This window comes from Neovison vison, chromosome 7 (assembly GCF_020171115.1).
Source record: "Neovison vison isolate M4711 chromosome 7, ASM_NN_V1, whole genome shotgun sequence".
In the NCBI taxonomy this organism is placed as follows: domain Eukaryota; kingdom Metazoa; phylum Chordata; class Mammalia; order Carnivora; family Mustelidae; genus Neogale; species Neogale vison.
Window position 1 is genome coordinate 158,752,745 of NC_058097.1, and position 15,481 is coordinate 158,768,225.

The 15,481-nt window shown below is 44.8% G+C and overlaps 1 protein-coding gene across 1 annotated transcript in view; it reads right to left on the reverse strand.

The window, feature by feature from the left end:
• Positions 1 to 15,481, reverse strand: part of IRAG1 (inositol 1,4,5-triphosphate receptor associated 1) — a 126,433-nt gene that overhangs the window by 69,111 nt on the left and 41,841 nt on the right. The window contains 2 exon segments of the mRNA XM_044258830.1: positions 11,718 to 11,845; positions 11,848 to 11,874. Of these exon segments, the coding sequence (XP_044114765.1) occupies positions 11,718 to 11,845; positions 11,848 to 11,874 (155 nt within the window).

Sequence of the window (15,481 nt, forward strand, 5' to 3'; positions counted from 1 at the left end):
TGAGATCTATGACTTTTAAAAAGGAGGCTTTTTTGGGAGAAAATTTGATAATTATAAACATCCCTAGGAGATAAAGAGAAATGCATGCTTCTAACTATCCATGGTTTGACTCTGAAGTTAAACTGTTTGACCTGAAACCTAATGAATCTGTGATCCATGTGGTCCAGACTCTGAGAAAAATTGCTTTAAAGAATTATTCAGCAAATACAAAAAGGCAATAGAAGAACTCCATTCTTCACTCTCACGCCTGCCCTTTGACTTTTCACTTCCTTACCTCCCCACCTGAAGCCTTTCTTCTTCTCCCTCCCTCCTCAACTTACCCTTCCAGCTCCATCCATTTACTTATTGTACATATTGTCTAAACTTTCTCCTTATGATTGACTTAGTTTTCAAAATCTTAGGGTCTAAGAAAGGTCACTGTGTACACTTTCGCACACTATCATGCTTTATTCTCCCCATTCATCCAGCAGACTTCCGAATGCTTATTATGTGCTATGATCTATGCTAGGGCCTGGGAAGAGAAAAGTGAATTAGGCAGGTCTCTGAAATGCTTCTCAGTTAGCACAGTGGGATGGGGAATGAGGAAAGTACCCCCCACACCCACCCCAGGTAGCGCCCAGGGCCTGGTGCCATTAGTTTTGACTGTGACATAAATGGTCTGCAACACACTGGAGGAGCAGCTTTCTGGTGGAAGTTTTCTCTGCCTCCTGGCTAAAGGCCACTTTCAGCAAAGTTCTCCTGAGGTGGCTGTCATGTATGGGGCTGTAGGCATCCTCACTCAGAAAGGGCAGAGGCCCTCACACAGAAAGGCTGAAACAAGCCACGGGTGGCAAGTGCCAAGCATGTAACCACAAACACACACAATTCAAAGCTGCTTAAAAACCAGGAGGCATAAAGCAATCAGGGAGAAATCCTCTAATCCCCTGACGGAATGTCCTGGAATGCTCCTTACTCTCCTTCCAACGTGTGCAGAATATGCAATAATAAAATCAAAGTGTTCTTTCCCTAATCGGTACAAAGAATGGCTGAATAAGCTCTGGGCAAAACTGTTTTTGTGGGGAACATTCAGTCTTCTATGGGCTGTTTCAGTTCAGCAAGCTCTAGGAAGACAGGAATCCAGGAGAGTTTGGGAGATTCCAGGGACCCTCTGGAATGAATTCTGCCAGAGTTTAGTGTGAGTGATGCGTGTAAATACTCCTCCCTGCTCCCACCCTGAGCTGCCAAACAGAAGACAGGGCCTCAAGGAAGCTTGCCGTGCGCATGTCCAAACACAGTCTTCCAGTGAAGTTATTCACTTTAGGACTTCAAGGGCCTTGAGCTTGAGAGCCACAGTAATTCATGCATGACACAGCTACTCACTTACTAGCTGCGTGACCTTGGGCAAGTTACCTCACCTCTCTGTGTCTTGGTTACCTCTTCTGTAAAAAAACTATCTCACAGGGTAGTTACAGTAATTAAATGAATTAATACAGAAATAAGATTGCTAGTTAAAATACAAGATGTCCAGTTACGTTTGGATTTCAAATAAACAACAAATAATTTTTTTAGTGTTGTGTGTGTCTCAAATATTGCATGGACATAACTGTATTTTCATTTCATTAAGTCTATAGCTCGAAGTAGAAAGCTCATAGAAGCACTTGGCACTTAGTAAATTGCTCATTAAGTGTCAGATGTTATATTCTGTTATTGTTACCTTTGTGGTTGAATTAATTACTTTGGAGTTTGGTTCTGAGAAGATTGTTGTTTTTAGTTTTGAGTCTGATCAACCACTTGGAGTTAAGTTAGGAGGGCCTTACCCTCTGGTCATGAAGCCACAGAGCATCTCCCAGGGCATCTGACCACACAAGCTCCCGTGGTCTTGTAATCAATGACTCCCAGAGTGGTCTTGTGATCATTGACTCTCAGAGAAGCCCATCTCCAAGACCACCTTCACCTGGCTCCACTTCCTCTCTTACCACCTGCCCCTCAGATCAAGTAGAGCTTCCCTGTGTGGGTTAAAGACACAAGAAGCAAAGGAACAAATGTGGGTAGAGGGCAGTGACACTTTCTTAGACCTACTGTGTGTGAGGCCCTGTCCCAGACACTTCTGATATGTTTCCTTATTTCATCCTCTCCAGCAATTCTGCAAATGAACAAGATACCCATCCACAAATTGGGTGTGATAATGCCTCCTGATGTCATCAGATCATGAAGAGGAAAGTGAAGTCCCTAAGCATGGAATAGGCTATGGATACATTTCTTTTCCCTCCCTCTTTTCTCCCCTTCAATCCCCACTTTATCAATGAAAAAACAGATTTTCCCAAGGCTGTACAACTGGCAAATAGTGGGAAAGAAGGACTACAGACCAGGCCTGTTGGCCTTCCCACTCCACCATGCTACTCTTATAGTTGTTTCCCCTGGTCTTTGATCTTACCTCCCCTGTTTCCTGGTATGGGCAGGATACCCTGACACTCTTCTGTTATTCTTCCAAGTTGCTCCCTCCCTTACAAACCCCTTCCTCTAGGAAGCCCTCCAGCCAGCACAAGTATGAACACACAGCTGGAAGAGAGGTCATCCCCTTACCTTTCCATGGGCCCAGCCTCCCCAGGGATCCATTTCCCTTCCCAGGAGTCAGCCAAGCAGTAGGCGCCTGGGCCATCTCCCACAAGTTCATCCTATAATAAGCCAGCAGGTCACATTTTGTTCTCCTTAAATAAACCTTATAGAAACATTTAAATGTTTATTTCACTCACAAATTCCCAGGAATGTGCAACAGTTTCCTAACCGCCTGGGTGCAGGGATAAATATAGGCCAGTGTCATAGACGGGAATATTATCTTCCTTTCCCCAATGTCACATGACTAGGCCTGGACTAAGAAGCCCTAAGCAATAGCTCCAGCCCCAGCCCTAGCCCTGGCAGGACTGGGGAGTTTAGTTCCTATACTTGGGCCCTGGCAGACAGCCTGAGAAAGACGGACCCTACTAGAAGCCAGTGTGGGGTAATGAAGTTGGAGTAACCTAGCCAGAATCCCACCTAGATGACCTTGGGCACTTCACTTAACTTTTCGGAGTTACATATTCTTAAACATTATGTGGAGCTAATAATTCCTATTTTCCAGACTTATTTTAAGGATTAGACAAGATAAAGCAAGAATAGTGATGATGATGATGGTAACAATGAAGATAGTGAGGGTGGTGGTAGAGGTTGGGCCTTGTGGTGGTTTGTATCCCCAGGTACCTCTCATAGCCTGGAGGACTATCTCTGTAGAAAGGGGCCCTGGCCACAGAGAAAAGTTGATCCTCTTGTGATAGGATAAAAGGACTCTGGGGACTCTCGAGAAAATGATTATTCCAGCAACAAGTCCTAAGACCATGGGAGAGAGCAGAAATTCCTCTGCTGAAGTCTGCTGGACATGGGGCTTTTCCCTGCCAAGCACTGAGGACTAGTTCTGGCTCCCCTAAGTTCCTTAGTGCCCACCCTGTGGATCCCCCTGTGCACCCAAGGCCTGCCTTGCCTCTGGTGAATGCTCTTTTCTGCCATTGTCCACTCTATTCCTAGAAGCCTGGGATCAACAACCACTGGATAATCCTGCCTTCTTCATCACTCCTTTCACTCTCATGACAACAGACCCGAGGAGCATGGAAATACATGCAATGTCTCTTAGTCCTACTTAGTGGAGAATGTATCACCCAATGAGCCATTCACTCATCACCATCTTCTATCCTCTCCTCCTCCCTTCTTTTTCTTTTGTTCCTCCATTTTTTCCTCTCTCCAATCCAGGCATTTAATCATGCCAGGTACCCACACAACCTACCCACCCAGCCTATCACACATCCATCCATCCACCCAATTATCCTCCCAACCTATCACACATCCATCCATCCATCCATCCATCTGTCCATCCACTCATCCATTTACCTGCCCATCTGTCATTCATCCATCCTTCCTTGAGCTCCCACCACATACTAGAGCCTATGCTGAGAACTGGAGATATACACATAAAAGACACAATTCTGACCTAAGTAGCTTATGTGTAGCATAAGATAGGAGACAGGAGAATCAGAAAAACAAAAACTAGTAAGCTACTTCTTTGATCACTATAGGAAATAAAGACAAGTAGTTTTAATATACATTCCTGACCTTCTGTAACAATCAAAATTCCCAAAACACTCTCTCTGCTTTTTCTTTGGTGCTTCCACAGCTACAATCTCACATTGTTACTCTGTGACCAGAACCACTAGAAGCCATCCTGGTGGAACTGTCCTCTTGGCCCTTTTCAAGCTTCTTTTCCATAAAGGATGGGATATCAAGCAACTGCCCCCCATGTATGGGGCCTTTGATACTCAGGACACTGGCTTTATTGTCAGGTAGGGACAAGAAAGGAGATAAAGCCAACAGAAACACTTTAACAGGAAACTCAGGTTTTAATCTCTACACAACCACAACACAACTATGTGGACTTTGACAATTACTTACCCTCACAGAGACACAGTTTCTTCTTCTATAAAATAAAGAAAATAATATCTACTTTAAGGAAATGGGACCACATGGCAGGTGCCCAATAGATGGTTTCAATATCTCATACGTTATCTCCCAATGTTTTACTGATAATTCATTTGAAGATATTTCATTGAAGATTGTAATTGAGGCTGTTCTTGCAAAAGATAATGATAAATGAAGATAAGCTCAGAGAGGATGAATTCAAAACCCTCAATTGGACATTCAAGGTACTGGCCAGTTTCTAGTGTGTGGAGTGTACTTCCTTACCTGCCTCAGTTTTCTCATCTGTAAAATGAAATAATTATCATACCTACTTCCTAGAGTTGTTGTGAGGTTACTGCTTGTAAAGTGCTTAGAGCAGTGCCTATCACAAAAGAAGCCTGGCATGAGGGTTCTCATCAAGTGAGGTGAGGGCATGTCCCCACTCCACACAGCTGTCACTGGGTTCCTAGGGTTTTATGTGCACTGTCTATTTTGTCTTAATCCCATTCCTTACAGACCATTGATTCTTTGGGTCCCAAACCTTTTTCTCACACATTTCCCAAGGGGTCTATGGGGAGGTGTAGATAGAACCCCAGTCTCCTGGCCAGTGAACACAGGGCCTGGACAGCCAAGGGGATAAAATGAAGGGAAAAGCTGGCAATCTACCTTATATGGTAAAGCATGTTGGTAAGCTCTAGATATTTCTGGGGATAGCAAGACCAAGGATCCTCATATTCCTAATCAGAGAAGAGAACACAAAGCAAATTAGATCAGAAAGTAGTTGTCATTAGATTGTAAACCCACAGGGAGGTAAACTCTTTGAGAGTGGGGCCTTAGGTAGTGCTTAATAAACATTTATTGAATGAATTCAATAAACGTTTATAATTAACTCTTGAATGTGGGTTAGAAATTATATGTGGAGTTTTTTAAGAGTATTGTACTCTAAACATATTCTCTCTTCTTTATAATTTTCTTAATAACATTTTCTTTTCTCTAGCTAACTTATGATAAGAATGTAGAGAATAAGATGTATAATATAACAAAATATGTGTTCATGATTTTTTATGTTATCAGAAAGTCTTCCAATCAACAGTTTTCTATTAGTAGTTAAGTTTTCCAAGAGTCAAAAGTTATACATGGATTTTCAACTGTGCAGTAGAGTTAGCGTCCCTAACTCCCATGTTGTTCAAGGGTCAACTGTATTAAGTAAATTCAACTCAATTCCATATTTATTGGGTGCCTATCATGTATGAGTGAATAGTTGTGCCTTTCCTGTGTGCTCAAATTCTTTTATGGTATAGTGGACTATTTTCTGGACTAGAAAGAAAAAAATAATAATTCTAGCCCTGTTTCCTCAGCTTACAGCCACGAGGCAATAGAATCCAGGTATTGCCACTTCCTTGTTATGCCCTTTGGACAACTGACTTAACCTCCCAAGCCTGTTTTCCTAATCCATAAACTAGGTATAGCCATAGCTAACTTATAGGACATCATGAAGGTTATCTGAGATAATTAATATAAAGAGTTTAGTTTAGAACATGGTAGGCGCCCCATGTTTAGCTTCTTTCCCTGCATCTGGATATGATACCTAACTGCTCCAAACTTCCAGCTCCCTGGGGGTGATGATTGCTCTTCTTACAGTGGGGTTAGGGCATTGATTGCAGTAATATATATAAAATCTTTTAAAAAACTGTTTTGTGCTGTATTAGGGACTGAGAGCCTATTATGGGATGAGGACCTTGCTTGGCACTTTATATATATTATTCTGGTAATTAAAGTCAAACTGCCTGGGGTTTGACTCTAGGCTCAGTGACTTAGCTGTATTAGCTAGCACACATTACTTTGCTTTACTGTGCTTCAAATCTTCATCCCTAAATAGGGATAACAACAATACGTATCCCTCAGAGATCTTCTGAAAATCAAATGAGATAAAGTGTCCCACAAACCTAGCAAAGTGTCTGGAACATAGGAAAGTTTCCTTAAAGGTTCACTGTTGTTAGCAGCTATTACTGTAAGTCTCAGGTTACAGATGAGGAAACAGGCAAAATGAGTAACTTACCCCAGGTCCCACTCAAGGATGTGAAGCCCAGCTCTTTCCACACTGCCATAATACCTATACCTTGCATTCCTATGGAATGGAAGCATTTCCTGTCCCTTCTAGAACTCCCTGGCTGCTTGGGGAAGCCTACTTGGTATTTTTCTCTTCTAAAAGGACAGCTGAGCGTGCTCAGCTCTGGGTCTGTCCCACTGACTAATGTTGGTAAGCTAGGATGGGTCTCTCACTACACTGACACAAACAGGGAGAGAATTCCAGATTCATTATGGCAGCAGATACCAAGATCCCCAATTCTGAGCCAAAAGAGGAGGCCCAGCAGCTTTGTGGTCAGAGGTTCTAGGAGCTCCACAACCAATCCCTTCCTGTTAGGGCCACACACAAAGGGCGGATTCTCCAGAGCACATGCCAACCTAATTTTCAGTTAATTAAAAATTGGAGGTGGGGATAGCGGTGGGAGCAGGGATGCTACTGGTTAGTTGAGTGCTTCAGTAATCTTAAGTCAAAAAGATGCTGCTGTATAACATGGATAAGCATCAAGTTGTCTAGAGGATCAGAAAATGCAGTACAAAGTAGGCATCTAGGGAGATGTACAGAGGGAGTAACTCGTGTGTGGCCAGAACCAGGAATTGCATAGTGATCTGTGTTTCTAGGAGTCAATGTGCATCGAGTTGGGCTGTTTTATTGTCTGATTGCTGAGAAAGAATGAAGAAGGCATAGGCAGCACTGTTTCTCAGCAGAATGTGTAACACTGAGCTGTATTTTCTGGCCCCATGGGCTCAGGCATCAGAGAGGATGGCAAGCAGAAGTAAGACCCTATAGTGCTTTGGAGTGTGCATGGCAGTGCGTTTGGGGGGCCCAGGTTGGCTATCTCAGACAAGGACTTCAAAAGAACAGGACAGTGCCTTCAGGCACCCAGGGCTCCCACAAAGGGTCCCAGAGGCAAAGCCCCAGCTGCCAGGTTGTCTGGTTTCGAATCCTGGGCCTGCTGCTTATGAGTTATACAACCTTGAAGGAAGCTACTTAACTTCTCTGTGCTTCAGCTTCCTCAGCTATGAAATGGGGATGATGATACTTACCTCATAAGGTTGATTGAAAGTTTAAAAAGTTAATACAGTAGAATAGTGCCTGGCATATTTATTAAGTGTTGTGGACAATGGAGACGGGGGTGGGATTTCGTGAGGGGGTGGTAGAAGGGGAGCTACTGAAACAGACGATATGAAAGGTGGTCTGCTTATGAGTTCACATTGACATGCACCTGGGGACTTCCAGAAAGCCCTGAGAGAGGATGGGGATTGTCTGGGTGGAAACTAGAGCCAGCTACTAGAGCTAACCTGAAAGTCTTTGCACATTCAGGTTTACAAGGCACTTCTGAGGAAGCCATGCTGTTCCAACAAGTCAGCTTCCTGACATGGCTGCTGGTCACTGGCCAGGAAATGGTTGATGTCCTGGTCTTGCTGCCTCTCGGGCCCAGGGCCAGGTCTAGTGTCCCATGATTAGGGGAGACAGGGTAGGTATGTGCCCAAAGGAGAGTTCTGGGAGCAATGTCTGGAGGAAGAGAGGAAAAGGGACTCTGGAAGGATGCATAAACTGCCTTCCTCCATCGGTAGGTTTTCACCCACTATAGGCAGTTGTGGAGGGCAGAACTGAGGGGCAGTCACAGGGAGGAAGTTCCAGCTTGACCAGCAAGCCAAACTGGCCAACCACAGCACAGATTTCCTTGTGAGGTGGGGAGTTCCTCTGTATACAGCTACTTCTACAAACTCCCAGGACCCAACCCAGAAGACACTGATTTGATAGGCCTAGGTTGGCAGAGGAATCCAGGTTTAACAAGCTTCCAGGTAACTCTCTGGGGGGTCACACTACGCAGAACTTTGCCTGCCTGGGAGGTAAGGGTCTCAGATGAGATCTAGTATTCCTTCTAGCTCTTAGCTCTGATGATCTGTCATTCTGTGGTTCCTTAAGGTCCCAGGCTTGTATCCTGACAGCTTTCATTGCTGCCAAAACCTCTTGGCTATAAGCTTATTCATTTGAGCCCCTCCCTGTTCTAGGGCCAACCCAGAAAACACACTCAGGACATAACCTCACTGAGTGCATTGTCCAGAAGCTTTATTTCTTTGTGGGTCTTGATTACAGCTTCTGATTAGGGACCTCAAGGTTGTGTGTGTGTGTGTGTGTGTGTGTGTGTGTGTGTATGCACGCATGTAGAGAGAAAAACAGGATCTAGGTCTGCAGCTTTTGTGTTTTTGTGTGAGAAGGTCTCAGCTAGTGTTCATGTCAGTGATGGGAAATGGGGGCTGGGGTTTGAGGAACTAGAAGTAGGACTGGACCCGGGGGAACTGTAAACTCAGAAGGATGCTCTGGTTCTTTGCCCGCTTCACAGAGAAGGAGTTCACACGGTGCTAGGAATTTCAGCCAAATCCTCCTAGCCAACCCTGCTTTCCTGGCTGCCTGATTTCCGCTGCTCCCAGGAACTTGCACTCCAGCCCCTGGAGACTCCAGCCCTATTCACAAGGCCTGACCTTCCCTTGAGGCTGTGGCTGCCTGAGAAGCCCACTGTACATTGTCTGATGGGTCAAAGAGGGAGGTGTTCTTCACTGACAATGCCCATGGACTTCTGGAGCACTCAGGGATGCCTAGTGCCTATCAGTAAGGGCAGAGAATAAAAAGATATTGCATCTGATGTCGTCTTCAGTTTAGGGTCTAATCTGCCCCAGCCCCATGGTCCTGCAAGTCAAAAAGGTACTAGAGAACTGGGCTGATCAGAGTCTAGGAGGCAGCCACTAACACTTGCCCAGAGGAAGAGATGAGGAAGCAGAGGCACAGAAAAGTTAACAGGCTCACAGGAGGTCTTTTGACCGGGATGTGGAGGAGTCCAGCTTGGTCTGACTCTAGAGTCCACATTCTTAAATCCTGTGTTAATGGTCCTCCCTTAAGGACCTCGGCATCAGTTCACGTGAAGTCCTCATGAGTTCTTCTCCTGCTGGGCTCCAGCAATGTAGAGGCTACGGGTATCACAAACATCTCCTTTATTGTCTTGACTTCCCAAAGGCACAGAGATAGAATCATGGCATTTGAAGGCCCTTCAGAAATCATGGAAGTCCATGCCCTCATGTTACAGAAGTCTGGTTCTGGTTCAAGGTCACAAGGAGAATGAGCCTGTGGAAAGCTGGAATCTGGAGCTCCTGCTGTTCAGTTAGGGCTCTCTGACCCTCAAGTGTGTCATTAGCTCATGGATTCCCTTCCCTGGCTTGGCTGTGCCTGGAAATTCATGCTCACCTCTGACCCACTGGAGCTGCACCTAGGTGTGGTTCAAAGTCGTAATAGTCAAGAGGGCTATCAGGCTTTTGTGCTATCTTGTCTTAGTCTCCTGAGAAGGCTTAAAGGTTATTTAGAGAGGTGAGATGATGAACTAAAGGTAAACTAAACTCAGTGTAAAAAGATCTCTTCACTAACAGTGGAGTTGCAGCTTTGCCAATTAATTATGCTTTCTTTTTTTCTTTCAGAGCACTTGTATTTTTGGGGAGCATAGCATGACAGCTGTTTGGGGGAGCTGGCTAGGATTCAGGAGCCAGATTTTACATCAGAATCTGACTTCAGCACACTGTTGTTATTAGTGAGGTGGAAGGGGTCAGGAAGGGCCATGGTAAGAAGGAACCCAGGGCTAAGAAGTAAGGATGCTAAGGGGACAGAACCTGGGAAAGTCATGACTGAGAAGAGGGAGCAGTCACATTTGAATCCAGATGCGATCTTTTGCTTTATGCTGTCATATCCTTCTTTCATCTTCAAACTTTCAGTGTATTAAATTTTTTGTTGGCTAAAACTTATAGCCCACTATTACCAGTGTTTTAAGGGAATTGTCCATGCCTGGTTAGGAGCAGTGGTAGAAAAGCAGCAGCAACAGAGTACCCAATTTGGGGAAGACCATACATCACCCATAGAAGAGCAACCTGCCACTGAGACCAACTGACATGCAGCACACACTAGCCCCATGACATTCCTGGAAGAGGTTCAATAAAACACTGAGCTGACTACCAGTGGCCAAATGCATGGGGGCTTGGCTTACCGCCACTTAGAAATTCAAGGGCTCACCAAGTGTACCAAGTTCTGCAACATCTCAATCCAAGTTTGGGAGAGGGAGATACAAGAAGCCATTCTTTTCTAAGTATTTACTGTCTGAATTCCCACAATTATGACATGCAAGAAAACAAATGTCATCCGAACATGAAAATGTTCACTGAGAGTCTGCCTGCTTACCAAATTAATGCTCACTCATACATCCTTCCCTCCCTTAACAAGTCCCTTCAGGCTGAGTTCAGTTCGGACATCTGTCAGATATGACGGGAATAGTACAAGTGCAAACCAACTGCAAAGTTCATAAAATCAAAGAAAACAGAGTTGGAAAACTTCACATGCAAGGTCTTGGACCAGTAAAGAGCAAATGGAGCTGGAGTAGATAACAAAGAAAAAATTACAAGGATGATGAGACAAGATAGGTTCTTTATGAGAAAATGATTTGCATATTGAAGGATCCATAGATGTCCTTGGGAAAATGAATGAAGCCCTTAAATATTAAACACATAGTCTCTTAACTGAGGTGCTGTAAAGTAAAATGTGAGGGATGTGGTTCATGTGAACAAATTATCAAAAAAAGTATCACATGATCAATTTTTTGTTATATGTACAGCTAAAATAATTTGTTTTCATAATTTCATTTGTACAATGCAATCACAATGAGACCCTTTAAGTTTATTTCTTTTCATCATTTTTTTTGCAATACAATTTTACTGAAAATCTTTTCCACTATCTACTATAAAATTTGGATCTTCATTTTAAGTAGACTCAGTTTAAATGGCCTTTTGCTGGTGACCATAATCCTGACATGACAAGGCCCTCTGTGCTGACAGTTCTCCTCCAAGTCTTTCTCCATTCTAGGAGGGTGCCTGCAGGGTTAGGGTGGTTGGACCTCCCAGGAAACTTCAGTCAGACATGGAGGTTCCACTCTCAGTATGGCTTGGCCAATTCAAATGGACTCTGGGTATTTATTCCTCAGTGTGGCAGCCGCATACCTTCCCCCAGGTGCCCACTGCAGCCTGCACAGGCTGCCAGCAAACTCTCTAGTCAGGCTGAGTGATGTGGCACAGCCCAGGGTACTTGGCTTGGCCCCTGCCAGACTAACTGCAGGCAAGGAGGGGGCACTTACTTGGCCGGTGGGGCTCTGGGGTGCCTGTGGCTCTCCAGGGGGCTCCTCGTCCTCGGGAATGTGGGGCATGGCAGCCTCCTGGCGGGAGTGGCCGCGTGTGCCCGGAACCTCCACGGCGTCAGCCCCAAGATGCTCCAAGAGGCCTGGGCTCCGCAGGCTGAGGAGACGCCAAAAGGACAAGTCAAATCCACTCCCATCCCTGACCCAGGCTGGATTCCATTTCCAGGAGCCATGAGCTGCAGAAAAAGCCTGCTTGAGTTTGCATCAACACCAGAGGTTGGACTAGGCTAGGAGAGGACATTTGGAATTGCATTTCCTCCTGTTCATTTGCTCTGTTTACAAAGTCAGAGATGACCTTAGAGATTTTCCATCTAATTTGGTCCTTAGAGTAAACACAGCTATCCCAGAAGGGAGAAAATTGCTCCAAACTCCTCAAAGCCATAGCTAATGGAGGACATTCCATGGGGATCAGATTTGTACTTATGTATCATTTATTAAGCACCTACTACATACCAGGCACTATCCTAGGAGCATTTCCAACATCACCTAATTTAATCCTCATAATGATCTCTGATGTAGGTATTAGTATTCACATTTTATAGAAGAGAGAATGCCTTCAGAGAGTGGTAGCCATTTGCCAAAATTATATAAAGAACCAAGCATTTGAATCCCAATATTCCAGTTTTGCGGCGAAGGCTCTTTTCACTCTACTACATAGCCTTCCTTCCCTGGGTTGAGTAAGAGGAGGTTGTTTCTGGACTTTGTATCCCATGGCTGGCCTCATGTCCATCAACATCTTTTCTAACCCTTAGTATGGGGCTCTCTCCCTTGAGGACAACCCTCAACAGACCTGTGATTCTGGAGGCTCCGCCAGGGTGGATCTTGTGTGCCTTCTGCAGTGCCCACCTGGAGCAACCTTTCTTTGCTTCCCCAGAAACCAGGCTTATCCTGTCTCATGGTGTAGCAAACTTGAGGCCCAGCTGGTATTGACCCAGTCAACATAATCTCACTTATCTGACCATAGTGATTGGGTCAGGGATAGAAAATAGGTCCACTGTATGGAACTAGAGGGTATCATGCTTAGCGAAATAAGTCAATCGGAGAAAGACAGCTATCATATGATCTCCCTGATATGAGCAAGTGGTACTGCAACATGGGGGCTTAAGTGGGTAGGAGAAGAATATATGAAACAAGATGGGATTGGGAGGGAGACAAACCATATGTGACTCTTAATCTCACAAAAACAAACTGAGGGTTGCTGGGGGGAGGGGGGTTGGTAGAAGGGGGGTGGGGTTATGGACACTGGGGAGGGTATGTGCTATGGTGAGTTCTGTGAAGTGTGTAAACCTGGAGATTCACAGACCTGTACCCCTGGAGATAAAAATATATTAAAACTAAAATAGGTCCACTGTAAACCAGTGAGCACACTGCAGTGTTCTGGGACCCAGGTGCTTTATCTTGCTTTGGGTGGTAGAACACACAGATGTAAGACCTGATGTTACTGATGCCATTTTGTTTCCATTTGGAAGTCCAGACTAAGGATAAAACTGACACGCATAGAAGAAGGGAGTAGGGCCAAGACACCTGCAGAAAAAAAGAAGGTTCATCTCTGACCAAAGTTCACATGAAGCCTGAATTCTTTCTGTACTCACCAGTTATACAAACAATTAAATTTCTTTGTGTCTAAGTAAATTTGGGTTGGTTTTACTTATACCTACTAATTTATAACTACTTGTCCTAACTTGTAACTACTAACTACTGTTACTTATAACTACTAACTATTTTTTCATGTTTCTCACCAATCCAGAGGTCTAGGACCATGATCTCTCCAACAGACCTGAACCAGTGGGCCTGGCTCCTCTGCTTCTTCTTAGAAAAGGCCAGTAATGTGAAGTTTCAGTCTGGAGAGGAAGGATAGCAAGGTAGAAAGAACACAGGTCTTGGAACCTTATACCTGGATTTGAGTTCCCACTCTGCCACTCATAGGCTGTGTGGCCTTGAACATTGGCTTTACCTCTGAGCCTCACTTTCCTTGTCAGAGGAACAGAGATACGAATGTCTCCCAGCAGGTATGTTCTAAGGATGAAATAATAGACAGCACTGAGCACAGGGTAGGTGCTCACAGAGACCACCTGATTGGAGATCTTCAGCCCAGGAAGCTCAGCCAGAGTCCATAGGCCTTTACCTAACCTCTTCCCCCACTAAATTCCTCCAGGTCCTCTTTCCCTAATGGGGTGGGAGAAGCCTTCAGGGACCTGCAGAACAAGCAACCAGCCTCGTTCTATAACTTCAGAGATTTCCTGAAGTTGTTGATCTGCTAGTCAGCAGATGAAAGCCACCAGATGCAGACCCTGCCCTCAGACACAGTCAGGGGCTACTGGGACACACACAGGAAAAATAAAGAACACTGTCATTTACTGAGTACCTACTATGTCCTAGGTCCTATGTAAGGGTGCTGGCTGCAGGAAGGCCCAAGGGCCTAGAGCCAGAGGGTTGTGGGCAGGCTCAGATCTGACATCAGCCACAACTCTGAAAGATGCCCCTATCCAACATACACACCATTGACTGAGCTTCCTGAGGAAGGCAGGGATTTGATTCATCACTGATAACTAGAAGAGAAATTGCTTGTCGACTGGTATTTAAAGAACTAGAGAACTTTAGCCACGGGGCTGGTCAATGTGACCACCATCTTGACTTCCATCAGTCTCGGCAGTGGAATGGTAGTTCAGCTTTCAAACAATTGGGGTGACCTCTGCTGGTCAACTCAAGAAGTCTCATCTCAAGTAGGAAATCCATGAACTAAATCATTCGTTCATTCACCACACTGACTTTACACAGTCCCTACCAGGCCCTGTGCCAGGTGCTGGTGACTTAAAGATGATGAAGATGTACTCCTTGGGGTACTCCTTGGGGAGGAGAGTCCAGTGGTTGGAGGCAGTATGAAAACAATGTAACTGTTAAGACTTTGAAAGTAAGAGAAGTGGCAGGATCTCAGAAAAGGATCCCCAACTCTGAAAATTGGGACAGGTGAGATAAAGTTTTAGACTAGATCCATGTTAGAAATGGTGTTTGAGCTGAACCTTGAATACTGAAATGCCGAGTGAAATTTCTCTGAACAGAATTGCCAGAGGGGAAGGTGAGACAGGAAGGGAGAAGCCCTACTGAACAGATTCAACCTGTCTCTTGGGAATGAAAATATAAGGCCAGGGCATACTATGTGTCTCTTCCCAACCAGCCACTGTATGGATGAAATAAGCAACAGATCTACCCAAAGGTTGGCTCTGTGATTAATTTCTATTACCTTTACTTGGATTTCAGCAGCAGTGATATCAGTGGTGCTGGACAAAGTATATGGTCACAGGGGTTGACATTAGCAAAAGACTATCCACAAACCCTAATTATACTGGGAAAGTTGGTGCACTTCCCTAGAAACCTCTTTTTTTTTTTTTAAAGATTTTATTTATTTATTTGAGAGAGAGAGACAGTGAGAGAGAGCATGAGCGAGGAGAAGGTCAGAGAGTGAAGCAGACTCCCCATGGAGCTGGGAGCCTGATGTGGGACTCGATCCCGGGACTCCAGGATCACGCCCTGAGCCGAAGGCAGTCGTCCAACCAACTGAGCCACCCAGGCGTCCCCCCTAGAAACCTCTTAAGTGATGATGGATTTATGTGAAGGTTCAGCCTGTCTTAATAGTAATATGGTTTCCAAAACATGGGAGGTGACAGTTCTACTTTCTTTTCCACCTTAATCTATACGAAGTGTAT